The 27683-nt window shown below is 42.0% G+C and overlaps 1 protein-coding gene across 1 annotated transcript in view; it reads right to left on the bottom strand.

Annotated features, from left to right (window-relative positions):
• The window catches only part of LOC106594365 (leucine-rich repeat-containing G-protein coupled receptor 5A), a 193308-nt gene that overhangs the window by 76470 nt on the left and 89155 nt on the right, over window positions 1-27683 (bottom strand). Inside the window, 1 exon segment of the mRNA XM_045700214.1 lies at window positions 8217-8288. Within this exon segment, the coding sequence (XP_045556170.1) occupies window positions 8217-8288 (72 nt within the window).

Below are 27683 nucleotides of genomic sequence, written 5' to 3' on the forward strand. Positions count from 1 at the left end.
GGAGAGAGATAAACAGAATACAACTGATTCACTAAGGAGGAGGAGAGAGATAAACAGAATACAACTCATTCACTAAGGAGGAGGAGAGAGATAAACAGAATACAACTCATTCACTAAGGAGGAGGAGAGAGATAAACAGAATACAACTCATTCACTAAGGAGGAGGAGAGAGATAAACAGAATACAACTCATTCACTAAGGAGGAGGAGAGAGATAAACAGAATACAACTCATTCACTAAGGAGGAGGAGAGAGATAAACAGAATACAACTCATTCACTAAGGAGGAGGAGAGAGATAAACAGAATACAACTCATTCACTAAGGAGGAGGAGAGAGATAAACAGAATACAACTCATTCACTAAGGAGGAGGAGAGAGATAAACAGAATACAACTCATTCACTAAGGAGGAGGAGAGAGATAAACAGAATACAACTGATTCACTAAGGAGGAGGAGAGAGATAAACAGAATACAACTGATTCACTAAGGAGGAGGAGAGAGATAAACAGAATACAACTCATTCACTAAGGAGGAGGAGAGAGATAAACAGAATACAACTCATTCACTAAGGAGGAGGAGAGAGATAAACAGAATACAACTCATTCACTAAGGAGGAGGAGAGAGATAAACAGAATACAACTCATTCACTAAGGAGGAGGAGAGAGATAAACAGAATACAACTCATTCACTAAGGAGGAGGAGAGAGATAAACAGAATACAACTCATTCACTAAGGAGGAGGAGAGAGATAAACAGAATACAACTCATTCACTAAGGAGGAGGAGAGAGATAAACAGAATACAACTCATTCACTAAGGAGGAGGAGAGAGATAAACAGAATACAACTCATTCACTAAGGAGGAGGAGAGAGATAAACAGAATACAACTCATTCACTAAGGAGGAGAGAGATAAACAGAATACAACTCATTCACTCAGGAGGAGGAGAGATAAACAGAATACAACTCATTCACTAAGGAGGAGGAGAGAGATAAACAGAATACAACTCATTCACTAAGGAGGAGGAGAGAGATAAACAGAATACAACTCATTCACTAAGGAGGAGGAGAGAGATAAACAGAATACAACTCATTCACTCAGGAGGAGGAGAGATAAACAGAATACAACTCATTCACTAAGGAGGAGAGAGATAAACAGAATACAACTCATTCACTAAGGAGGAGGAGAGAGATAAACAGAATACAACTCATTCACTAAGGAGGAGGAGAGATAAACAGAATACAACTCATTCACTCAGGAGGAGGAGAGATAAACAGAATACAACTCATTCACTCAGGAGGAGGAGAGAGATAAACAGAATACAACTCATTCACTCAGGAAGAGGAAAGGGAAGAACGGAGGAGAACGTATAGCTGATTGGCTGTTGTATCACCTATAAGTATACAGTTGGGCTATTTGTTATATAGAGGCTATTGACATGGATTCATTCTCTCCAGGAAGGAAACGGAATCCATGTTAAATAGTGAAGCTCACAGGCTGTAACATCACCTGTATAAATGGTTTGACTGAGCTATTTGGAATATAGGAGGATATTGTTCTGGTTTATTTCTCTTTATATAGCAAAGGGGCTTCCGTCGGAGGTGGACGGACGGCAGGATGGTAGCCGAGGAAAAGCTCCCTCCTCATAACTCTGGCTCACAAGGTGGTCCGAGTGGAAACTTTAGACTCCGCTTCATCCAATCAAAATTCCCCAAGGAGGGGCACATCTGCCTGGCTGTTGGGATGGGTGAGAGGAGAGGAGAGCAGGGGTTGATGGGAGAGGGAGGCGGGGGAAGGAGTGAGGTTGGGGTGGGGTGGGTGGGATGTTCAGGAGTGGTCCGTCTGCTTACAGATCTCAGTAACACACTGCAGTGTGAGAGACGGCAGCTCTCAGTAACACACTGCAGTGTGAGAGACGGCAGCACTCAGTAACACACTGCAGTGTGAGAGACGGCAGCTCTCAGTAACACACTGCAGTGTGAGAGACGGCAGCACTCAGTAACACACTGCAGTGTGAGAGACGGCAGCTCTCAGTAACACACTGCAGTGTGAGAGACGGCAGCTCTCAGTAACACACTGCAGTGTGAGAGACGGCAGCTCTCATTAACTGCAGAATAACACCTTTGCCTTGAACCCTCCAGCACCCTCTCCACACACACACAACATCCTTGGGTGGTTGATTCAGACCACATCATGTGTGTGAGAGTGTGTATGGATGGGGGGGGGGTCCTGACACACACACACACACACACACACACACACACACACACACACACACACACACACACACACACACACACACACACACACACACACACACACTGCGTGAGGGAGCAGAGAACAACTGTCATTCCACTGATAAACACGGCTGGGTATTTAGCCCTTCCCTCTCTCTCCAACTCATTTACGCCATTTGTGTATTTTCACTTTAAATTGTTGACAGAAGCGTGTTTAGTAAATATGGTGCGGATCACATTTCCACCATCACGGAGAGCTCTGCAGAGTCCTAAGATGTAGATGTATATTTGTGGAGGGGGGGGGGAAGGGAGGAGGGGGAGGAGACACGTCTCAGAGCCAGGAGGTCCATGCTTGCTCAGGAAGAATTTTATGTTGACGTTTCTTGCAGAGATCCAGCTCTGTGATCTAAACCTGGCAGAGACAGAAAGACTCAGCCTGCCACTACACTTTGGTCTGGTCTTCTCGGGTCTGGTCTTCTCGGCTCTGGTCTTCTCGGCTCTGGTCTTCTCGGCTCTGGTCTTCTCGGCTCTGGTCTTCTCGGCTCTGGTCTTCTCGGCTCTGGTCTTCTCGGCTCTGGTCTTCTCGGCTCTGGTCTTCTCGGCTCTGGTCTTCTCGGCTCTGGTCTTCTCGGCTCTGGTCTTCTCTGGTCTGGTCTTCTCTGGTCTTCTCTGGTCTGGTCTTCTCTGGTCTTCTCTGGTCTGGTCTAATGTGTTCTGGTCTTCTCTGGTCTGTTCTGGTCTGGTCTTCTTTGGTCTGATCTAGTCTAGTCTGGTCTTCTCTGGTCTGGTCTTTTCTGGTGTGATCTGGTCTTCTCTGGTCTGGTCTTCTCTGATCTGGTCTTCTTGGCTCTGCTCTTCTCAGCTCTGGTCTGGTCTTCTCTGGTCTGATCTAGTCTAATCTGGTCTTCTCTGGTCTGGTCTTCTCTGATCGGGTCTGATCTGATCTGTTCTGGTGATCAGAGAGCACAAGACTCCTGTCTGCCTGCCTGCCTGTCAGTTTGCTTGTCTGTCTGTTCGCCTGCCTGTCTCCCGTATGAAGGTCAGGTTGTCTTCCTTTAAAGGGTCAGTCAGTCAGGAGCCAGTCACGTCTGTAATTATCCTGCACCTAAACAATAACGCTTTCAGACTGAAAACAGACACATTGTCTGAGGAGACAAATGCTCGTTCCAACCCACTGCCTGCTGTCTGCTCCTGTCTCCGGTCTGAGACGATAAGAGAGGAGAGCTACCTGGTGGAGAGCTACCCCCCCTCCTCCGCCCCACCCAGCCCGACTGGAAATGTGAGCTGAGATGTCAGTCTTGTTTGTCGTTGGGTTGAAAGGGGATTCTGTAATCCTCTCCCCTGTCCCTCCTCCCTGGCTTTGTAACCTCTTCCCACAGCCCAGAGAAAAAGATGAAAGGTCAATTGAGGCAGCCATTGTTATCTATCAATTCACTGGTTGTGTGTTGTGTGTCAGTCCTGCGTGGCTGAAAAGGTGTTTGTTAGTCCTCCGCCCTAGCAGCCTGCGGACGCTCCCCAACATAACTCTTTCAACAACGTCTCAGAGGTGTTTGTTAGTCCTCCGCCCTAGCAGCCTGCGGACGCTCCCCAACATAACTCTTTCAACAACGTCTCAGAGGTGTTTGGTAGTCCTCCGCCCTAGCAGCCTGCGGACGCTCCCCAACATAACTCTTTCAACAACGTCTCAGAGGTGTTTGGTAGTCCTCCGCCCTAGCAGCCTGCAGACGCTCCCCAACATAACTCTTTCAACAACGTCTCAGAGGTGTTTGTTAGTCCTCCGCCCTAGCAGCCTGCGGACGCTCCCCAACATATCTCTTTCAACAACGTCTCGGAGGTGTTTGGTAGTCCTCCGCCCTAGCAGCCTGCGGACGCTCCCCAACATAACTCTTTCAACAACGTCTCAGAGGTGTTTGGTAGTCCTCCGCCCTAGCAGCCTGCGGACGCTCCCCAACATAACTCTTTCAACAACGTCTCAGAGGTGTTTGGTAGTCCTCCGCCCTAGCAGCCTGCGGACGCTCCCCAACATAACTCTTTCAACAACGTCTCAGAGGTGTTTGGTAGTCCTCCGCCCTAGCAGCCTGCGGACGCTCCCCAACATAACTCTTTCAACAACGTCTCAGAGGTGTTTGGTAGTCCTCCGCCCTAGCAGCCTGCAGACGCTCCCCAACATAACTCTTTCAACAACGTCTCAGAGGTGTTTGGTAGTCCTCCGCCCTAGCAGCCTGCAGACGCTCCCCAACATAACTCTTTCAACAACGTCTCGGAGGTGTTTGGTAGTCCTCCGCCCTAGCAGCCTGCAGACGCTCCCAACATAACTCTTTCAACAACGTCTCAGAGGTGTTTGGTAGTCCTCCGCCCTAGCAGCCTGCAGACGCTCCACAACATAACTCTTTCAACAACGTCTCGGAGGAAGAGCCATCAGCAGATGGACATTTATCGGCCAGTTATTCACCGTTTAATTCATTGTTTCAAGGTTTGTGTAACTGTACTAAGATACAGCTATTAAATTATAGTCGAGTCCACTGCATCATCTTCTCTCTGATTTTATTGGTTTATTTTTCTAATATTTTGTTCAGAGGACACAAAACACCATTGAAGGGAAACTGCTCCAAATCAGTTAAATTGTCCAACGTATCCCAGAGAGCATCTGTACAGCAGCTCAATCAACTGTCTTCTTCTGAAAACCAACTGTCACTCAGAGGAAGAAAAGATTTATAGTGGGTCTTTCATTTCTTCAAAGTTGAGGCACTCTTCCCCATCCTTTCAACCTCCTCCCGCCACTCTGACTCTCTCTCCGACCCTCCCTTCACCCCTTCACCCCTCTGACTCTCCCTCCGCCACTCCGACTCTCCCTTCGCTCCGAAGACAACATTTAGGAAACAAAAAGAGCCCAAAAGGAACTGTCCCTTAAATCTTACTGAAGACTACTGTTACTGAAGACTACTGTTACTGAAGACTACTGTTACTGAAGACTACTGTTACTGAAGACCACTGTTACTGAAGACTACTGTTACTGAAGACCACTGTTACTGAAGACCACTGTTACTGAAGACTACTGTTACTGAAGACCACTGTTACTGAAGACCACTGTTACTGAAGACCACTGTTACTGAAGACTACTGTTACTGAAGACTACTGTTACTGAAGACCACTGTTACTGAAGACCACTGTTACTGAAGACTACTGTTACTGAAGACTACTGTTACTGAAGACCATTGTTACCGAAGACTACTGTTACTGAAGACCAATGTTACTGAAGACCACAGTTACTGAAGACTACTGTTACTGAAGACCACTGTTACTGAAGACCACTGTTACTGAAGACTACTGTTACTGAAGACCAATGTTACTGAAGACCACTGTTACTGAAGACCAATGTTACTGAAGACCACTGTTACTGAAGACCACTGTTACTGAAGACTACTGTTACTGAAGACCAATGTTACTGAAGACTACTGTTACTGAAGACCACTGTTACTGAAGATACTAGTTGGATCCCAAATGGCACCCTATTCCCTTTATAGTGCACTGCTTTTGGCCAGAGCCCTATTCCCTTTATAGTGCACTGCTTTTGACCAGAGCCCTATTCCCTTTATAGCACACTGCTTTTGACCAGAGCCCTATAGTACCATTTAGGAGCCAGCCACTCTGTCTGTACAACACACATTCAGACCTGTTGAGGTAACAACAGCTGCTCTGTTCTCCCTGCCAACCTGCTCTGAGCGAGACAGACGCCGTATGGGACAATGCTTATTAATGAATGTGATCTTAGACTGATAATCCACGTGCATTTGGAGGGGGAAGAGAGAGGAGGGGGAAGGAGAGAGGAGGAGAAAGGAGAGAGGAGGGGAAAGGTAAAGAGAAGAGAAGGGAGAGAGGAGGGGGAAGGAGAGAGGAGGAGGAAGGAGAGAGGAGGGGAAAGGAGAGAGGAGGAGAAAGGTAAAGAGAAGGGAGAGAGGAGGAGAAAGGAGAGAGGAGGAGGAAGGAAAGAGGAGGGGAAAGGTAAAGAGAAGAGAAGGGAGAGAGGAGGAGAAAGGAGAGAGGAGGAGGAAGGAGAGGAGGAGGGATGGAGAGAGTAGGGGGGAAGGAGAGAGGAGGAGGAAGGTAAAGAGAAGGGAAGCGAGAGGAGGAGGAAGGTAAAGAGAAGAGAAGGGACTCCAGTGAAAGACAATCTGCATTCAGTTCTCCTTCCTATCTCCCCGCTTCTTCGTCTCTTCTTTCTCCGCTGATCAAAGGTAAGGCTCTCTCTATGGGCCCACATTGATTTAAACTCTTCATTCCAACTCTCTCTGTACCTCCCCACCCCATTTTACACACACAAGAACACACGCACACACACGAACAAACACAAATGCACGAACACACAAGCACACACACCTCTCCCACCCCTCCAACCCCATCAGTCCCCGTTTCTTTCTCCCAGCCCCATTTCATATGCTAATTAACAGTCCAGGCCACTTATGGAGAGAGGGAGAGAGAGAGGGAGAGAGAGAGGGAGAGAGAGAGGGAGAGAGAGAGGGAGAGAGAGGGAGAGAGAGAGAGAGAGAGAGAGAGAGAGAGAGAGAGAGAGAGAGAGAGAGAGAGAGAGAGAGAGAGAGAGAGAGAGAGAGAGAGAGAGAGAGAGAGGGAGAGAGAGAGAGAGAGAGAGAGAGAGAGAGAGAGAGAGAGGGAGAGAGAGAGAGAGAGAGAGAGAGAGAGAGAGAGAGAGAGAGAGAGCGAGAGAGAGAGAATTAGGATATGTCTAAAAATACTTGCAATCAGTTATAGAACCCATTGCCCTTTATGGTTGTGAGGTCTGGGGTCCGCTCACCAACCAAGAATTCACAAAATGGGACAAACACCAAATTGAGACTCTGCATGCAGAAATCTGCAAAAATATCCTCCGTGTACAGCGTAGAACACCAAATAATGCATGCAGAGCAGAATTAGGCCGATACCCGCTAATGATCAAAATCCAGAAAAGATACGTTAAATTCTACAACCACCTAAAAGGCAGTGATTCCCAAACCTTCCATAACAAAGCCATCATCTACAGAGAGATGAATCTGGAGAAGAGTCCCCTAAGCAAGCTGGTCCTGGGGCTCTGTTCATAAACACAAACAGACCCCACAGTGCCCCAGGACAGCAACACAATTAGACCCAACCAAATCATGAGAAAACAAAAAGATAATTACTTGACATATTGGAAAGAATTTACAAAACAACCAGAGCAAACTAGAATGCTATTTGGCCCTAAACAGACAGTACACAGTGACAGAATACCTGACCACTGTGACTGACCCAAAATTAAGGAAAGCTTTGACTATGTACAGACTCAGTGAGCATAGCCTTGCTATTGAGAAAGGCCGCCGTAGGCAGACCTGGCTCTCAAGAGAAGACGAGGCTATATGCACACTGCCCACAAAATGAGGTGGAAACTGAGCTGCACTTCACATATTTCCCTCAGATTACACAAACCCACAAAGAATTACCACAGTGTTCCATCACAGCAGCAAGATTTGTGACCTGGTGCCACAAGAAAAGGGCAACCAGTGAAGAACAAACACCATTGTAAATACAACCCATATTTATGTTTATTTATTTTCCATTTTGTACTTTAACTATTTGCACATCATTACAACACTGTATATACTGTAGACTTAATATGACATTTGAAATGTCTTTATTCTTTTGGAAACTTTGTGAGTGTAATATTTACTGTTAATTTTTTATTGTTTATTTCACTTTTGTTATTATCTATTTCACTTGCATTGGAAATGTTAACATATGTTTCCCATGCCAATAAAGCCCTTAAATTGAATTAAGAGAGAGAGAGAGAGAGAGTGAGAGAGAGAGAGAGAGAGAGAGAGAGAGAGAGAGAGACAGAGAGAGAGAGAGAGGAGAAAGGTAGTGAGAAGGGAGGCTCATTCCTATTGAAAAGAGAGCTTCTTTAATTTCGACGGGGCAGCAGCGATGGTGGAGGAGGAAGTAGATCGACACTCACAGAGACTGGAGGTTCCTGAGGTTCTGAAGGGCTTCACCTGGAACCCGTCGTAGCTGGTTGTTCTGAAGCATCCTGCATGGGAATATAAAACGCAAGAGATCGTCAGGACAGCGGGAAGAAAACTGATGGCGCACCTGAAAAGCTCTTTATGACTTACACCAAATCTATCAGAGAGAGGTGACACAGAACACAGACCCTTTTAAATCTATCAGAGAGAGGTGACACAGAACACAGACCCTTTTAAATCTATCAGAGAGAGGTGACACAGAACACAGACCCTTTTAAATCTATCAGAGAGAGATGACACAGAACACAGACCCTTTTAAATCTATCAGAGAGAGGTGACACAGAACACAGACCCTTTTAAATCTATCAGAGAGAGATGACACAGAACACAGACCCTTTTAAATCTATCAGAGAGAGATGACACAGAACACAGACCCTTTTAAATCTATCAGAGAGAGGTGACACAGAACACAGACCCTTTTAAATCTATCAGAGAGAGATGACACAGAACACAGACCCTTTTAAATCTATCAGAGAGAGGTGACACAGAACACAGACCCTTTTAAATCTATCAGAGAGAGATGACACAGAACACAGAACACAGAACACAGATGCTTTTACATCTATCAGAGAGAGGTGACACTGACACAGACACAGAACAGTTGTAGGGTAGACTTTGTATTAATATAGCCTGTAGCTGTAGGGTCGACTGTGTATTTATACAGCCTGTAGCTGTAGGGTAGACTGTGTATTAATATAGCCTGTAGCTGTAGGGTAGACTGTGTATTTATATAGCCTGTAGCTGTAGGGTAGACTGTGTATTAATATAGCCTGTAGCTGTAGGGTAGACTGTGTTATAGCCTGTAGCTGTAGGTAGACTGTGTATTTATATAGCCTGTAGCTGTAGGGAAGACTGTGTATTTATATAGCCTGTAGCTGTAAGGTAGACTGTGTATTTATATAGCCTGTAGCTGTAGGGAAGACTGTGTATTTATATAGCCTGTAGCTGTAGGGTAGACTGTGTATTTATATAGCCTGTAGCTGTAGGGTAGACTGTGTATTTATATAGTCTGTAGCTGTAGGGTAGACTGTGTATTTACATAGTCTGTAGCTGTAGGGTAGACTCTGTGTATGTATATAGCCTGTAGCTGTAGGGTAGACTGTGTATTTATATAGCCTGTAGCTGTAGGGTAGAATGTGTATTAATATAGCCTGTAGCTGTAGGGTAGACTGTGTATTAATATAGCCTGTAGCTGTAGGGTAGACTGTGTATTAATATAGCCTGTAGCTGTAGGGTAGACTGTGTATTAATATAGCCTGTAGCTGTAGGGTAGACTCTGTGTATTTATACAGCCTGTAGCTGTAGGGTAGAATGTGTATTAATATAGCCTGTAGCTGTAGGGTAGACTGTGTATTAATATAGCCTGTAGCTGTAGGGTAGACTGTGTATTAATATAGCCTGTAGCTGTAGGGTAGACTGTGTATTAATATAGTCTGTAGCTGTAGGGTAGACTGTGTGTATTAATATAGTCTGTAGCTGTAGGGTAGACTGTGTATTAATATAGTCTGTAGCTGTAGGGTAGACTGTGTATTTATATAGCCTGTAGCTGTAGGGTAGACTGTGTATTAATATAGCCTGTAGCTGTAGGGTAGATTGTGTATTAATATAGCCTGTAGCTGTAGGGTAGACTGTGTATTAATATAGCCTGTAGCTGTAGGGTAGACTGTGTATTAATATAGTTTGTAGCTGTAGGGTAGACTGTGTATTAATATAGCCTGTAGCTGTAGGGTAGACTGTGTGTATTTATATAGCCTGTAGCTGTAAGGTAGACTGTGTATTAATATAGCCTGTAGCTGTAGGGTAGACTGTGTATTTATACAGCCTGTAGCTGTAGGGTAGACTTGTATTTATATAGCCTGTAGCTGTAGGGTAGACTGTGTATTAATATAACCTGTAGCTGTAGGGTAGACTGTGTTTTAATATAGCCTGTAGCTGTAGGGTAGACTGTGTATTAATATAGTCTGTAGCTGTAGGGTAGACTGTGTATTAATATAGCCTGTAGCTGTAGGGTAGACTGTGTATTAATATAGCCTGTAGCTGTAGGGTAGACTGTGTATTAATATAGCCTGTAGCTGTAGGGTAGACTGTGTATTTATATAGTCTGTAGCTGTAGGGTAGACTGTGTATTTACATAGTCTGTAGCTGTAGGGTAGACTCTGTGTATGTATATAGCCTGTAGCTGTAGGGTAGACTGTGTATTTATATAGCCTGTAGCTGTAGGGTAGAATGTGTATTAATATAGCCTGTAGCTGTAGGGTAGACTGTGTATTAATATAGCCTGTAGCTGTAGGGTAGACTGTGTATTAATATAGCCTGTAGCTGTAGGGTAGACTGTGTATTAATATAGCGTGTAGCTGTAGGGAAGACTCTGTGTATTTATACAGCCTGTAGCTGTAGGGTAGAATGTGTATTAATATAGCCTGTAGCTGTAGGGTAGACTGTGTATTAATATAGCCTGTAGCTGTAGGGTAGACTGGGTATTATTATAGCCTGTAGCTGTAGGGTAGACTGTGTATTAATATAGTCTGTAGCTGTAGGGTAGACTGTGTGTATTAATATAGTCTGTAGCTGTAGGGTAGACTGTGTATTAATATAGTCTGTAGCTGTAGGGTAGACTGTGTATTAATATAGCCTGTAGCTGTAGGGTAGACTGTGTATTAATATAGCCTGTAGCTGTAGGGTAGGCTGTGTATTAATATAGTCTGTAGCTGTAGGGTAGACTGTGTATTAATATAGCCTGTAGCTGTAGGGTAGACTGTGTATTAATATAGCCTGTATCTGTAGGGTAGACTGTGTATTTATATAGCCTGTAGCTGTAGGGTAGACTGTGTATTAATATAGCCTGTAGCTGTAGGGTAGACTGTGTATTAATATAGCCTGTAGCTGTAGGGTAGACTGTGTATTAATATAGCCTGTAGCTGTAGGGTAGACTGTGTATTTATATAGCCTGTAGCTGTAGGGTAGACTGTGTGTATTTATATAGCCTGTAGCTGTAGGGTAGACTGTGTATTAATATAGCCTGTTGCTGTAGGGTAGACTGTGTATTAATATAGCCTGTTGCTGTAGGGTAGACTGTGTGTATTTATATAGCCTGTAGCTGTAGGGTAGACTGTGTATTTATATAGCCTGCAGCTGCAGGGTAGACTGTGTGTATTTATATAGCCTGTAGCTGTAGGGTAGACTGTGTATTAATATAGCCTGTTGCTGTAGGGTAGACTGTGTATTTATATAGCCTGTAGCTGTAGGGTAGACTGTGTGTATTAATATAGCCTGTTGCTGTAGGGTAGGCTGTGTATTTATATAGTCTGTAGCTGTAGGGTAGAATGTGTATTAATATAGCCTGCAGCTGTAGGGTAGACTGTGTGTATTAATATAGTCTGTTGCTGTAGGGTAGACTGTGCATTAATATAGCCTGTAGCTGTAGGGTAGACTGTGTGTATTTATATAGCCTGTAGCTGTAGGGTAGACTCTGTGTATTAATATAGCCTGTAGCTGTAGGGTAGACTGTGTATTAATATAGCCTGTAGCTGTAGGGTAGACTGTGTATTAATATAGCCTGTAGCTGTAGGGTAGACTGTGTATTAATATAGCCTGTAGCTGTAGGGTAGACTGTGTATTTATATAGCCTGTAGCTGTAGGGTAGACTGTGTATTAATATAGTCTGTAGCTGTAGGGTAGACTGTGTATTAACATAGCCTGTAGCTGTAGGGTAGACTGTGTATTAATATAGCCTGTAGCTGTAGGGTAGACTGTGTATTAATATAGCCTGTAGCTGTAGGGTAGAATGTGTATTAATATAGCCTGTAGCTGTAGGGTAGACTGTGTGTATTAATATAGCCTGTAGCTGTAGGGTAGACTGTGTATTAATATAGCCTGTAGCTGTAGGGTAGACTGTGTATTTATATAGCCTGTAGCTGTAGGGTAGACTCTGTGTATTTATACAGCCTGTAGCTGTAGGGTAGAATGTGTATTAATATAGCCTGTAGCTGTAGGGTAGACTGTGTTTTAATATAGCCTGTAGCTGTAGGGTAGACTGGGTATTAATATAGCCTGTAGCTGTAGGGTAGACTGTGTATTAATATAGCCTGTAGCTGTAGGGTAGACTGTGTGTATTAATATAGTCTGTAGCTGTAGGGTAGACTGTGTATTAATATAGTCTGTAGCTGTAGGGTAGACTGTGTATTAACATAGTCTGTAGCTGTAGGGTAGACTGTGTATTAATATAGCCTGTAGCTGTAGGGTAGACTGTGTATTTATATAGCCTGTAGCTGTAGGGTAGAATGTGTATTAATATAGCCTGTAGCTGTAGGGTAGACTGTGTATTAATATAGCCTGTAGCTGTAGGGTAGACTGTGTATTAATATAGCCTGTAGCTGTAGGGTAGACTGTGTATTAATATAGCCTGTAGCTGTAGGGTAGACTGTGTATTAATATAGCCTGTAGCTGTAGGGTAGACTGTGTATTAATATAGCCTGTAGCTGTAGGGTAGACTGTGTATTAATATAGCCTGTAGCTGTAGGGTAGACTGTGTGTATTTATATAGCCTGTAGCTGTAGGGTAGACTGTGTATTAATATAGCCTGTAGCTGTAGGGTAGACTGTGTATTAATATAGCCTGTAGCTGTAGGGTAGACTGTGTGTATTTAATATAGCCTGTAGCTGTAGGGTAGACTGTGTATTAATATAGCCTGTAGCTGTAGGGTAGACTGTGTGTATTAATATAGCCTGTAGCTGTAGGGTAGACTGTGTATTAATATAGCCTGTAGCTGTAGGGTAGACTGTGTATTAATATAGCCTGTAGCTGTAGGGTAGACGTGTGTATTAATATAGCCTGTTGCTGTAGGGTAGACTGTGTATTTATATAGTCTGTAGCTGTAGGGTAGACTGTGTATTAATATAGCCTGTAGCTGTAGGGTAGACTGTGTGTATTAATATAGCCTGTAGCTGTAGGGTAGACTGTGCATTAATATAGCCTGTAGCTGTAGGGTAGACTGTGTGTATTTATATAGCCTGTAGCTGTAGGGTAGACTCTGTGTATTAATATAGCCTGTAGCTGTAGGGTAGACTGTGTATTAATATAGCCTGTAGCTGTAGGGTAGACTGTGTATTTATATAGCCTGTAGCTGTAGGGTAGACGTGTGTATTAATATAGCCTGTAGCTGTAGGGTAGACTGTGTATTAATATAGCCTGTAGCTGTAGGGTAGACTGTGTATTAATATAGCCTGTAGCTGTAGGGTAGACTGTGTATTAATATAGCCTGTAGCTGTAGGGTAGACTGTGTATTAATATAGCCTGTAGCTGTAGGGTAGACTGTGTATTAATATAGTCTGTAGCTGTAGGGTAGACTGTGTATTAATATAGCCTGTAGCTGTAGGGTAGACTGTGTGTATTAATATAGCCTGTAGCTGTAGGGTAGACTGTGTATTAATATAGCCTGTAGCTGTAGGGTAGACTGTGTATTAATACAGCCTGTAGCTGTAGGGTAGACTGTGTATTTATATAGCCTGTAGCTGTAGGGTAGACTGTGTATTAATATAGCCTGTAGCTGTAGGGTAGACTGTGTTTTAATATAGCCTGTAGCTGTAGGGTAGACTGTGTATTAATATAGTCTGTAGCTGTAGGGTAGACTGTGTATTAATATAGCCTGTAGCTGTAGGGTAGAATGTGTATTAATATAGCCTGTAGCTGTAGGGTAGACTGTGTATTAATATAGTCTGTAGCTGTAGGGTAGACTGTGTATTTACATAGTCTGTAGCTGTAGGGTAGACTCTGTGTATTAATATAGCCTGTAGCTGTAGGGTAGACTGTGTATTAATATAGCCTGTAGCTGTAGGGTAGACTGTGTATTAATATAGCCTGTAGCTGTAGGGTAGACTGTGTATTAATATAGCCTGTAGCTGTAGGGTAGACTGTGTATTAATATAGCCTGTAGCTGTAGGGTAGACTGTGTATTAATATAGCGTGTAGCTGTAGGGTAGACTCTGTGTATTTATATAGCCTGTAGCTGTAGGGTAGAATGTGTGTATTAATATAGCCTGTAGCTGTAGGGTAGACTGTGTATTAATATAGCCTGTAGCTGTAGGGTAGACTGTGTGTATTAATATAGCCTGTAGCTGTAGGGTAGACTGTGTATTAATATAGTCTGTAGCTGTAGGGTAGACTGTGTGTATTAATATAGTCTGTAGCTGTAGGGTAGACTGTGTATTAATATAGTCTGTAGCTGTAGGGTAGACTGTGTATTAATATAGCCTGTAGCTGTAGGGTAGACTGTGTATTAATATAGCCTGCAGCTGTAGGGTAGACTGTGTATTAATATAGCCTGTAGCTGTAGGGTAGACTGTGTATTAATATAGTCTGTAGCTGTAGGGTAGACTGTGTGTATTAATATAGCCTGTAGCTGTAGGGTAGACTGTGTATTAATATAGCCTGTAGCTGTAGGGTAGACTGTGTATTTATATAGCCTGTAGCTGTAGGGTAGACTGTGTATTAATATAGCCTGTAGCTGTAGGGTAGACTGTGTATTAATATAGCCTGTAGCTGTAGGGTAGACTGTGTATTAATATAGCCTGTAGCTGTAGGGTAGACTGTGTATTTATATAGCCTGTAGCTGTAGGGTAGACTGTGTGTATTTATATAGCCTGTAGCTGTAGGGTAGACTGTGTATTAATATAGCCTGTTGCTGTAGGGTAGACTGTGTGTATTAATATAGCCTGTAGCTGTAGGGTAGACTGTGTATTAATATAGCCTGTAGCTGTAGGGTAGACTGTGTATTAATATAGTGTGTAGCTGTAGGGTAGACTCTGTGTATTTATACAGCCTGTAGCTGTAGGGTAGACTGTGTATTAATATAGCCTGTAGCTGTAGGGTAGACTGTGTATTAATATAGCCTGTAGCTGTAGGGTAGACTGTGTATTAATATAGCCTGTAGCTGTAGGGTAGACTGTGTATTAATATAGTCTGTAGCTGTAGGGTAGACTGTGTGTATTAATATAGCCTGTAGCTGTAGGGTAGACTGTGTATTAATATAGCCTGTAGCTGTAGGGTAGACTGTGTATTAATATAGCCTGTAGCTGTAGGGTAGACTGTGTATTAATATAGCCTGCAGCTGTAGGGTAGACTGTGTATTAATATAGCCTGTAGCTGTAGGGTAGACTGTGTATTAATATAGTCTGTAGCTGTAGGGTAGACCGTGTGTATTAATATAGCCTGTAGCTGTAGGGTAGACTGTGTATTAATATAGCCTGTAGCTGTAGGGTAGACTGTGTATTTATATAGCCTGTAGCTGTAGGGTAGACTGTGTATTAATATAGCCTGTAGCTGTAGGGTAGACTGTGTATTAATATAGCCTGTAGCTGTAGGGTAGACTGTGTATTAATATAGCCTGTAGCTGTAGGGTAGACTGTGTATTAATATAGCCTGTTGCTGTAGGGTAGACTGTGTGTATTTATATAGCCTGTAGCTGTAGGGTAGACTGTGTATTAATATAGCCTGTTGCTGTAGGGTAGACTGTGTGTATTTATATAGCCTGTAGCTGTAGGGTAGACTGTGTATTTATATATCCTGTAGCTGCAGGGTAGACTGTGTGTATTTATATAGCCTGTAGCTGTAGGGTAGACTGTGTATTAATATAGCCTGTTGCTGTAGGGTAGACTGTGTGTATTAATATAGCCTGTAGCTGTAGGGTAGACTGTGTATTAATATAGCCTGTTGCTGTAGGGTAGACTGTGTGTATTAATATAGCCTGTAGCTGTAGGGTAGACTGTGTATTAATATAGCCTGTTGCTGTAGGGTAGACTGTGTATTTATATAGCCTGTAGCTGTAGGGTAGACTCTGTGTATTAATATAGCCTGTAGCTGTAGGGTAGACTGTGTATTAATATAGCCTGTAGCTGTAGGGTAGACTGTGTATTTATATAGCCTGTAGCTGTAGGGTAGACTGTGTATTAATATAGCCTGTTGCTGTAGGGTAGACTGTGTATTTATATAGCCTGTAGCTGTAGGGTAGTCTGTGTATTAATATAGCCTGTAGCTGTAGGGTAGACTGTGTATTAATATAGCCTGTAGCTGTAGGGTAGACTGTGTATTAATATAGCCTGTAGCTGTAGGGTAGACTGTGTATTAATATAGCCTGTAGCTGTAGGGTAGACTCTGTGTATTTATACAGCCTGTAGCTGTAGGGTAGAATGTGTATTAATATAGCCTGTAGCTGTAGGGTAGACTGTGTATTAATATAGCCTGTAGCTGTAGGGTAGACTGTGTATTAATATAGCCTGTAGCTGTAGGGTAGACTGTGTATTAATATAGTCTGTAGCTGTAGGGTAGAATGTGTGTATTAATATAGTCTGTAGCTGTAGGGTAGACTGTGTATTAATATAGTCTGTAGCTGTAGGGTAGACTGTGTATTAATATAGCCTGTAGCTGTAGGGTAGACTGTGTATTAATATAGCCTGTAGCTGTAGGGCAGACTGTGTATTAATATAGTCTGTAGCTGTAGGGTAGACTGTGTATTAATATAGTCTGTAGCTGTAGGGTAGACTGTGTGTATTAATATAGCCTGTAGCTGTAGGGTAGACTGTGTATTAATATAGCCTGTAGCTGTAGGGCAGACTGTGTATTAATATAGTCTGTAGCTGTAGGGTAGACTGTGTATTAATATAGTCTGTAGCTGTAGGGTAGACTGTGTGTATTAATATAGCCTGTAGCTGTAGGGTAGACTGTGTATTAATATAGCCTGTTGCTGTAGGGTAGACTGTGTGTATTAATATAGCCTGTAGCTGTAGGGTAGACTGTGTATTAATATAGCCTGTAGCTGTAGGGTAGACTGTGTATTTATATAGCCTGTAGCTGTAGGGTAGACTGTGTATTAATATAGCCTGTTGCTGTAGGGTAGACTGTGTGTATTAATATAGTCTGTAGCTGTAGGGTAGACTGTGTGTATTAATATAGCCTGTAGCTGTAGGGTAGACTGTGTATTAATATAGCCTGTAGCTGTAGGGTAGACTGTGTATTTATATAGCCTGTAGCTGTAGGGTAGACTGTGTGTATTAATATAGCCTGTAGCTGTAGGGTAGACTGTGTATTAATATAGCCTGTAGCTGTAGGGTAGACTGTGTATTAATATAGCCTGTAGCTGTAGGGTAGACTGTGTATTTATATAGCCTGTAGCTGTAGGGTAGACTGTGTGTATTTATATAGCCTGTAGCTGTAGGGTAGACTGTGTATTAATATAGCCTGTTGCTGTAGGGTAGACTGTGTGTATTTATATAGCCTGTAGCTGTAGGGTAGACTGTGTATTTATATAGCCTGTAGCTGTAGGGTAGACTGTGTGTATTTATATAGCCTGTAGCTGTAGGGTAGACTGTGTATTAATATAGCCTGTTGCTGTAGGGTAGACTGTGTGTATTAATATAGCCTGTAGCTGTAGGGTAGACTGTGTATTAATATAGCCTGTTGCTGTAGGGTAGACTGTGTGTATTAATATAGCCTGTAGCTGTAGGGTAGACTGTGTATTAATATAGCCTGTTGCTGTAGGGTAGACTGTGTATTTATATAGCCTGTAGCTGTAGGGTAGACTGTGTGTATTAATATAGCCTGTTGCTGTAGGGTAGACTGTGTGTATTAATATAGCCTGTAGCTGTAGGGTAGACTGTGTGTATTTATATAGCCTGTAGCTGTAGGGTAGACTGTGTATTTATATAGCCTGTAGCTGTAGGGTAGACTGTGTGTATTTATATAGCCTGTAGCTGTAGGGTAGACTCTGTGTATTAATATAGCCTGTTGCTGTAGGGTAGACTGTGTGTATTAATATAGTCTGTAGCTGTAGGGTAGACTGTGTGTATTAATATAGCCTGTAGCTGTAGGGTAGACTGTGTATTAATATAGCCTGTAGCTGTAGGGTAGACTGTGTATTTATATAGCCTGTAGCTGTAGGGTAGACTGTGTATTAATATAGCCTGTAGCTGTAGGGTAGACTGTGTATTAATATAGCCTGTAGCTGTAGGGTAGACTGTGTATTAATATAGCCTGTAGCTGTAGGGTAGACTGTGTATTTATATAGCCTGTAGCTGTAGGGTAGACTGTGTGTATTTATATAGCCTGTAGCTGTAGGGTAGACTGTGTATTAATATAGCCTGTTGCTGTAGGGTAGACTGTGTGTATTTATATAGCCTGTAGCTGTAGGGTAGACTGTGTATTAATATAGCCTGTTGCTGTAGGGTAGACTGTGTGTATTATATAGCCTGTAGCTGTAGGGTAGACTGTGTATTAATATAGCCTGTTGCTGTAGGGTAGACGTGTGTATTAATATAGCCTGTAGCTGTAGGGTAGACTGTGTATTAATATAGCCTGTAGCTGTAGGGTAGACTGTGTATTAATATAGCCTGTAGCTGTAGGGTAGACTGTGTGTATTAATATAGCCTGTTGCTGTAGGGTAGACTGTGTGTATTTATATAGCCTGTAGCTGTAGGGTAGACTGTGTATTAATATAGCCTGTAGCTGTAGGGTAGACTGTGTATTAATATAGCCTGTAGCTGTAGGGTAGACTGTGTATTAATATAGCCTGTAGCTGTAGGGTAGACTGTGTATTAATATAGCCTGTAGCTGTAGGGTAGACCTGTGTATTAATATAGCCTGTAGCTGTAGGGTAGACTGTGTATTAATATAGCCTGTAGCTGTAGGGTAGACTGTGTATTAATATAGCCTGTAGCTGTAGGGTAGACTGTGTATTAATATAGCCTGTAGCTGTAGGGTAGACTGTGTATTAATATAGCCTGTAGCTGTAGGGTAGACTGTGTATTAATATAGCCTGTAGCTGTAGGGTAGACTGTGTATTAATATAGCCTGTAGCTGTAGGGTAGACTGTGTATTAATATAGCCTGTAGCTGTAGGGTAGACTGTGTATTAATATAGCCTGTAGCTGTAGGGTAGACTGTGTATTAATATAGCCTGTAGCTGTAGGGTAGACTGTGTGTATTAATATAGCCTGTAGCTGTAGGGTAGACTGTGTATTAATATAGCCTGTAGCTGTAGGGTAGACTGTGTATTAATATAGCCTGTAGCTGTAGGGTAGACTGTGTATTAATATAGCCTGTAGCTGTAGGGTAGACTGTGTATTAATATAGCCTGTTGCTGTAGGGTAGACTGTGTGTATTAATATAGCCTGTAGCTGTAGGGTAGACTGTGTATTAATATAGCCTGTAGCTGTAGGGTAGACTGTGTGTATTAATATAGCCTGTAGCTGTAGGGTAGACTGTGTATTAATATAGCCTGTAGCTGTAGGGTAGACTGTGTGTATTAATATAGCCTGTAGCTGTAGGGTAGACGTGTGTATTAATATAGCCTGTAGCTGTAGGGTAGACTGTGTGTATTAATATAGCCTGTAGCTGTAGGGTAGACTGTGTATTAATATAGCCTGTAGCTGTAGGGTAGACGTGTGTATTAATATAGCCTGTAGCTGTAGGGTAGACTGTGTATTAATATAGCCTGTAGCTGTAGGGTAGACTGTGTATTAATATAGCCTGTAGCTGTAGGGTAGACTGTGTATTAATATAGCCTGTAGCTGTAGGGTAGACTGTGTATTTATATAGCCTGTAGCTGTAGGGTAGACTGTGTGTATTAATATAGCCTGTAGCTGTAGGGTAGACTGTGTGTATTAATATAGCCTGTAGCTGTAGGGTAGACTGTGTATTAATATAGCCTGTAGCTGTAGGGTAGACTGTGTGTATTAATATAGCCTGTAGCTGTAGGGTAGACTGTGTATTAATATAGCCTGTTGCTGTAGGGTAGACTGTGTGTATTAATATAGCCTGTAGCTGTAGGGTAGACTGTGTATTAATATAGCCTGTAGCTGTAGGGTAGACTGTGTGTATTAATATAGCCTGTAGCTGTAGGGTAGACTGTGTATTAATATAGCCTGTAGCTGTAGGGTAGACTGTGTGTATTAATATAGCCTGTAGCTGTAGGGTAGACTGTGTGTATTAATATAGCCTGTAGCTGTAGGGTAGACTGTGTATTAATATAGCCTGTAGCTGTAGGGTAGACTGTGTATTAATATAGCCTGTAGCTGTAGGGTAGACTGTGTATTAATATAGCCTGTAGCTGTAGGGTAGACTGTGTATTAATATAGCCTGTAGCTGTAGGGTAGACTGTGTATTAATATAGCCTGTAGCTGTAGGGTAGACTGTGTATTAATATAGCCTGTAGCTGTAGGGTAGACTGTGTATTAATATAGCCTGTAGCTGTAGGGTAGACTGTGTATTAATATAGCCTGTAGCTGTAGGGTAGACTGTGTATTAATATAGCCTGTAGCTGTAGGGTAGACTGTGTATTAATATAGCCTGTAGCTGTAGGGTAGACTGTGTATTAATATAGCCTGTAGCTGTAGGGTAGACTGTGTATTAATATAGCCTGTAGCTGTAGGGTAGACTGTGTATTAATATAGCCTGTAGCTGTAGGGTAGACTGTGTATTAATATAGCCTGTAGCTGTAGGGTAGACTGTGTATTAATATAACCTGTAGCTGTAGGGTAGACTGTGTATTAATATAGCCTGTAGCTGTAGGGTAGACTGTGTATTAATATAGTCTGTAGCTGTAGGGTAGACTCTGTGTATGTATATAGCCTGTAGCTGTAGGGTAGACTGTGTATTTATATAGCCTGTAGCTGTAGGGTAGAATGTGTATTAATATAGCCTGTAGCTGTAGGGTAGACTGTGTATTAATATAGCCTGTAGCTGTAGGGTAGACTGTGTATTAATATAGCCTGTAGCTGTAGGGTAGACTGTGTATTAATATAGCGTGTAGCTGTAGGGAAGACTCTGTGTATTTATACAGCCTGTAGCTGTAGGGTAGAATGTGTATTAATATAGCCTGTAGCTGTAGGGTAGACTGTGTATTAATATAGCCTGTAGCTGTAGGGTAGACTGTGTATTAATATAGCCTGTAGCTGTAGGGTAGACTGTGTATTAATATAGCCTGTTGCTGTAGGGTAGACTGTGTGTATTAATATAGCCTGTAGCTGTAGGGTAGACTGTGTATTAATATAGCCTGTTGCTGTAGGGTAGACTGTGTATTTATATAGCCTGTAGCTGTAGGGTAGACTCTGTGTATTAATATAGCCTGTAGCTGTAGGGTAGACTGTGTATTAATATAGCCTGTAGCTGTAGGGTAGACTGTGTATTTATATAGCCTGTAGCTGTAGGGTAGACTGTGTATTAATATAGCCTGTTGCTGTAGGGTAGACTGTGTATTTATATAGCCTGTAGCTGTAGGGTAGACTGTGTATTAATATAGCCTGTAGCTGTAGGGTAGACTGTGTATTAATATAGCCTGTAGCTGTAGGGTAGACTGTGTATTAATATAGCCTGTAGCTGTAGGGTAGACTGTGTATTAATATAGTCTGTAGCTGTAGGGTAGACTGTGTATTAATATAGCCTGTAGCTGTAGGGTAGACTGTGTGTATTTATATAGCCTGTAGCTGTAAGGTAGACTGTGTATTAATATAGCCTGTAGCTGTAGGGTAGACTGTGTATTAATATAGCCTGTAGCTGTAGGGTAGACTGTGTATTTATATAGCCTGTAGCTGTAGGGTAGACTGTGTATTAATATAGTCTGTAGCTGTAGGGTAGACTGTGTATGTATATAGCCTGTAGCTGTAGGGTAGACTGTGTATTAATATAGCCTGTAGCTGTAGGGTAGAATGTGTATTAATATAGCCTGTAGCTGTAGGGTAGACTGTGTATTAATATAGCCTGTAGCTGTAGGGTAGACTGTGTATTAATATAGCCTGTAGCTGTAGGGTAGACTGTGTATTAATATAGCGTGTAGCTGTAGGGAAGACTCTGTGTATTTATACAGCCTGTAGCTGTAGGGTAGAATGTGTATTAATATAGCCTGTAGCTGTAGGGTAGACTGTGTATTAATATAGCCTGTAGCTGTAGGGTAGACTGTGTATTAATATAGCCTGTAGCTGTAGGGTAGACTGTGTATTAATATAGTCTGTAGCTGTAGGGTAGACTGTGTGTATTAATATAGTCTGTAGCTGTAGGGTAGACTGTGTATTAATATAGTCTGTAGCTGTAGGGTAGACTGTGTATTAATATAGCCTGTAGCTGTAGGGTAGACTGTGTATTAATATAGCCTGTAGCTGTAGGGTAGGCTGTGTATTAATATAGCCTGTAGCTGTAGGGTAGACTGTGTATTAATATAGCCTGTAGCTGTAGGGTAGACTGTGTATTAATATAGCCTGTAGCTGTAGGGTAGACTGTGTATTTATATAGCCTGTAGCTGTAGGGTAGACTGTGTATTAATATAGCCTGTAGCTGTAGGGTAGACTGTGTATTAATATAGCCTGTAGCTGTAGGGTAGACTGTGTATTAATATAGCCTGTAGCTGTAGGGTAGACTGTGTATTTATATAGCCTGTAGCTGTAGGGTAGACTGTGTGTATTTATATAGCCTGTAGCTGTAGGGTAGACTGTGTATTAATATAGCCTGTTGCTGTAGGGTAGACTGTGTGTATTTATATAGCCTGTAGCTGTAGGGTAGACTGTGTATTTATATAGCCTGCAGCTGCAGGGTAGACTGTGTGTATTTATATAGCCTGTAGCTGTAGGGTAGACTGTGTATTAATATAGCCTGTTGCTGTAGGGTAGACTGTGTATTTATATAGCCTGTAGCTGTAGGGTAGACTGTGTGTATTAATATAGCCTGTTGCTGTAGGGTAGGCTGTGTATTTATATAGTCTGTAGCTGTAGGGTAGAATGTGTATTAATATAGCCTGCAGCTGTAGGGTAGACTGTGTGTATTAATATAGTCTGTTGCTGTAGGGTAGACTGTGCATTAATATAGCCTGTAGCTGTAGGGTAGACTGTGTGTATTTATATAGCCTGTAGCTGTAGGGTAGACTCTGTGTATTAATATAGCCTGTAGCTGTAGGGTAGACTGTGTATTAATATAGCCTGTAGCTGTAGGGTAGACTGTGTATTTATATAGCCTGTAGCTGTAGGGTAGACTGTGTATTAATATAGCCTGTTGCTGTAGGGTAGACTGTGTATTTATATAGCCTGTAGCTGTAGGGTAGACTGTGTATTAATATAGCCTGTAGCTGTAGGGTAGACTGTGTATTAATATAGCCTGTAGCTATAGGGTAGACTGTGTATTAATATAGTCTGTAGCTGTAGGGTAGACTGTGTATTAATATAGCCTGTAGCTGTAGGGTAGACTGTGTGTATTTATATAGCCTGTAGCTGTAAGGTAGACTGTGTATTAATATAGCCTGTAGCTGTAGGGTAGACTGTGTATTTATACAGCCTGTAGCTGTAGGGTAGACTGTGTATTTATATAGCCTGTAGCTGTAGGGTAGACTGTGTATTAATATAACCTGTAGCTGTAGGGTAGACTGTGTTTTAATATAGCCTGTAGCTGTAGGGTAGACTGGGTATTAATATAGTCTGTAGCTGTAGGGTAGACTGTGTATTAATATAGCCTGTAGCTGTAGGGTAGAATGTGTATTAATATAGCCTGTAGCTGTAGGGTAGACTGTGTATTTATATAGTCTGTAGCTGTAGGGTAGACTGTGTATTTACATAGTCTGTAGCTGTAGGGTAGACTCTGTGTATGTATATAGCCTGTAGCTGTAGGGTAGACTGTGTATTTATATAGCCTGTAGCTGTAGGGTAGAATGTGTATTAATATAGCCTGTAGCTGTAGGGTAGACTGTGTATTAATATAGCCTGTAGCTGTAGGGTAGACTGTGTATTAATATAGCCTGTAGCTGTAGGGTAGACTGTGTATTAATATAGCGTGTAGCTGTAGGGAAGACTCTGTGTATTTATACAGCCTGTAGCTGTAGGGTAGAATGTGTATTAATATAGCCTGTAGCTGTAGGGTAGACTGTGTATTAATATAGCATGTAGCTGTAGGGTAGACTGTGTATTAATATAGCCTGTCGCTGTAGGGTAGACTGTGTATTAATATAGTCTGTAGCTGTAGGGTAGACTGTGTGTATTAATATAGTCTGTAGCTGTAGGGTAGACTGTGTATTAATATAGTCTGTAGCTGTAGGGTAGACTGTGTATTAATATAGCCTGTAGCTGTAGGGTAGACTGTGTATTAATATAGCCTGCAGCTGTAGGGTAGGCTGTGTATTAATATAGTCTGTAGCTGTAGGGTAGACTGTGTATTAATATAGTCTGTAGCTGTAGGGTAGACTGTGTGTATTAATATAGCCTGTAGCTGTAGGGTAGACTGTGTATTAATATAGCCTGTAGCTGTAGGGTAGACTGTGTATTTATATAGCCTGTAGCTGTAGGGTAGACTGTGTATTAATATAGCCTGTAGCTGTAGGGTAGACTGTGTATTAATATAGCCTGTAGCTGTAGGGTAGACTGTGTATTTATATAGCCTGTAGCTGTAGGGTAGACTGTGTATTTATATAGCCTGTAGCTGTAGGGTAGACTGTGTGTATTTATATAGCCTGTAGCTGTAGGGTAGACTGTGTATTAATATAGCCTGTTGCTGTAGGGTAGACTGTGTGTATTTATATAGCCTGTAGCTGTAGGGTAGACTGTGTATTTATATAGCCTGTAGCTGTAGGGTAGACTGTGTATTAATATAGTGTGTAGCTCTAGGGAAGACTCTGTGTATTTATACAGCCTGTAGCTGTAGGGTAGAATGTGTATTAATATAGCCTGTAGCTGTAGGGTAGACTGTGTATTAATATAGCCTGTAGCTGTAGGGTAGACTGTGTATTAATATAGCCTGTAGCTGTAGGGTAGACTGTGTATTAATATAGTCTGTAGCTGTAGGGTAGACTGTGTGTATTAATATAGTCTGTAGCTGTAGGGTAGACTGTGTATTAATATAGTCTGTAGCTGTAGGGTAGACTGTGTATTAATATAGCCTGTAGCTGTAGGGTAGACTGTGTATTAATATAGCCTGCAGCTGTAGGGTAGACTGTGTATTAATATAGTCTGTAGCTGTAGGGTAGACTGTGTATTAATATAGTCTGTAGCTGTAGGGTAGACCGTGTGTATTAATATAGCCTGTAGCTGTAGGGTAGACTGTGTCTTAATATAGCCTGTAGCTGTAGGGTAGACTGTGTATTTATATAGCCTGTAGCTGTAGGGTAGACTGTGTATTAATATAGCCTGTAGCTGTAGGGTAGACTGTGTATTAATATAGCCTGTAGCTGTAGGGTAGACTGTGTATTAATATAGCCTGTAGCTGTAGGGTAGACTGTGTATTTATATAGCCTCTAGCTGTAGGGTAGACTGTGTGTATTTATATAGCCTGTAGCTGTAGGGTAGACTGTGTATTAATATAGCCTGTTGCTGTAGGGTAGACTGTGTGTATTTATATAGCCTGTAGCTGTAGGGTAGACTGTGTATTTATATATCCTGTAGCTGCAGGGTAGACTGTGTGTATTTATATAGCCTGTAGCTGTAGGGTAGACTGTGTATTAATATAGCCTGTTGCTGTAGGGTAGACTGTGTGTATTAATATAGCCTGTAGCTGTAGGGTAGACTGTGTATTAATATAGCCTGTTGCTGTAGGGTAGACTGTGTGTATTAATATAGCCTGTAGCTGTAGGGTAGACTGTGTATTAATATAGCCTGTTGCTGTAGGGTAGACTGTGTATTTATATAGCCTGTAGCTGTAGGGTAGACTCTGTGTATTAATATAGCCTGTAGCTGTAGGGTAGACTGTGTATTAATATAGCCTGTAGCTGTAGGGTAGACTGTGTATTTATATAAACTGTAGCTGTAGGGTAGACTGTGTATTAATATAGCCTGTTGCTGTAGGGTAGACTGTGTATTTATATAGCCTGTAGCTGTAGGGTAGTCTGTGTATTAATATAGCCTGTAGCTGTAGGGTAGACTGTGTATTAATATAGCCTGTAGATGTAGGGTAGACTGTGTATTAATATAGCCTGTAGCTGTAGGGTAGACTGTGTATTAATATAGTCTGTAGCTGTAGGGTAGACTGTGTATTAATATAGCCTGTAGCTGTAGGGTAGACGGTGTGTATTTATATAGCCTGTAGCTGTAAGGTAGACTGTGTATTAATATAGCCTGTAGCTGTAGGGTAGACTGTGTATTTATACAGCCTGTAGCTGTAGGGTAGACTTGTATTTATATAGCCTGTAGCTGTAGGGTAGACTGTGTATTAATATAACCTGTAGCTGTAGGGTAGACTGTGTTTTAATATAGCCTGTAGCTGTAGGGTAGACTGTGTATTAATATAGTCTGTAGCTGTAGGGTAGACTGTGTATTAATATAGCCTGTAGCTGTAGGGTAGACTGTGTATTAATATAGCCTGTAGCTGTAGGGTAGACTGTGTATTAATATAGCCTGTAGCTGTAGGGTAGACTGTGTATTTATATAGTCTGTAGCTGTAGGGTAGACTGTGTATTTACATAGTCTGTAGCTGTAGGGTAGACTCTGTGTATGTATATAGCCTGAGGCTGTAGGGTAGACTGTGTATTTATATAGCCTGTAGCTGTAGGGTAGAATGTGTATTAATATAGCCTGTAGCTGTAGGGTAGACTGTGTATTAATATAGCCTGTAGCTGTAGGGTAGACTGTGTATTAATATAGCCTGTAGCTGTAGGGTAGAATGTGTATTAATATAGCGTGTAGCTGTAGGGAAGACTCTGTGTATTTATACAGCCTGTAGCTGTAGGGTAGAATGTGTATTAATATAGCCTGTAGCTGTAGGGTAGACTGTGTATTAATATAGCCTGTAGCTGTAGGGTAGACTGTGTATTAATATAGCCTGTAGCTGTAGGGTAGACTGTGTATTAATATAGTCTGTAGCTGTAGGGTAGACTGTGTGTATTAATATAGTCTGTAGCTGTAGGGTAGACTGTGTATTAATATAGTCTGTAGCTGTAGGGTAGACTGTGTATTAATATAGCCTGTAGCTGTAGGGTAGACTGTGTATTAATATAGCCTGTAGCTGTAGGGTAGGCTGTGTATTAATATAGTCTGTAGCTGTAGGGTAGACTGTGTATTAATATAGTCTGTAGCTGTAGGGTAGGCTGTGTGTATTAATATAGCCTGTAGCTGTAGGGTAGACTGTGTATTAATATAGCCTGTAGCTGTAGGGTAGACTGTGTGTATTTATATAGCCTGTAGCTGTAGGGTAGACTGTGTATTAATATAGCCTGTAGCTGTAGGGTAGACTGTGTGTATTTATATAGCCTGTAGCTGTAGGGTAGACTGTGTATTTATATAGCCTGTAGCTGCAGGGTAGACTGTGTGTATTTATATAGCCTGTAGCTGTAGGGTAGACTGTGTATTTATATAGCCTGTAGCTGTAGGGTAGACTGTGTGTATTAATATAGCCTGTAGCTGTAGGGTAGACTGTGTATTAATATAGCCTGTTGCTGTAGGGTAGACTGTG

This window comes from Salmo salar, chromosome ssa17, assembly GCF_905237065.1.
Source record: "Salmo salar chromosome ssa17, Ssal_v3.1, whole genome shotgun sequence".
Classification (NCBI taxonomy): domain Eukaryota; kingdom Metazoa; phylum Chordata; class Actinopteri; order Salmoniformes; family Salmonidae; genus Salmo; species Salmo salar.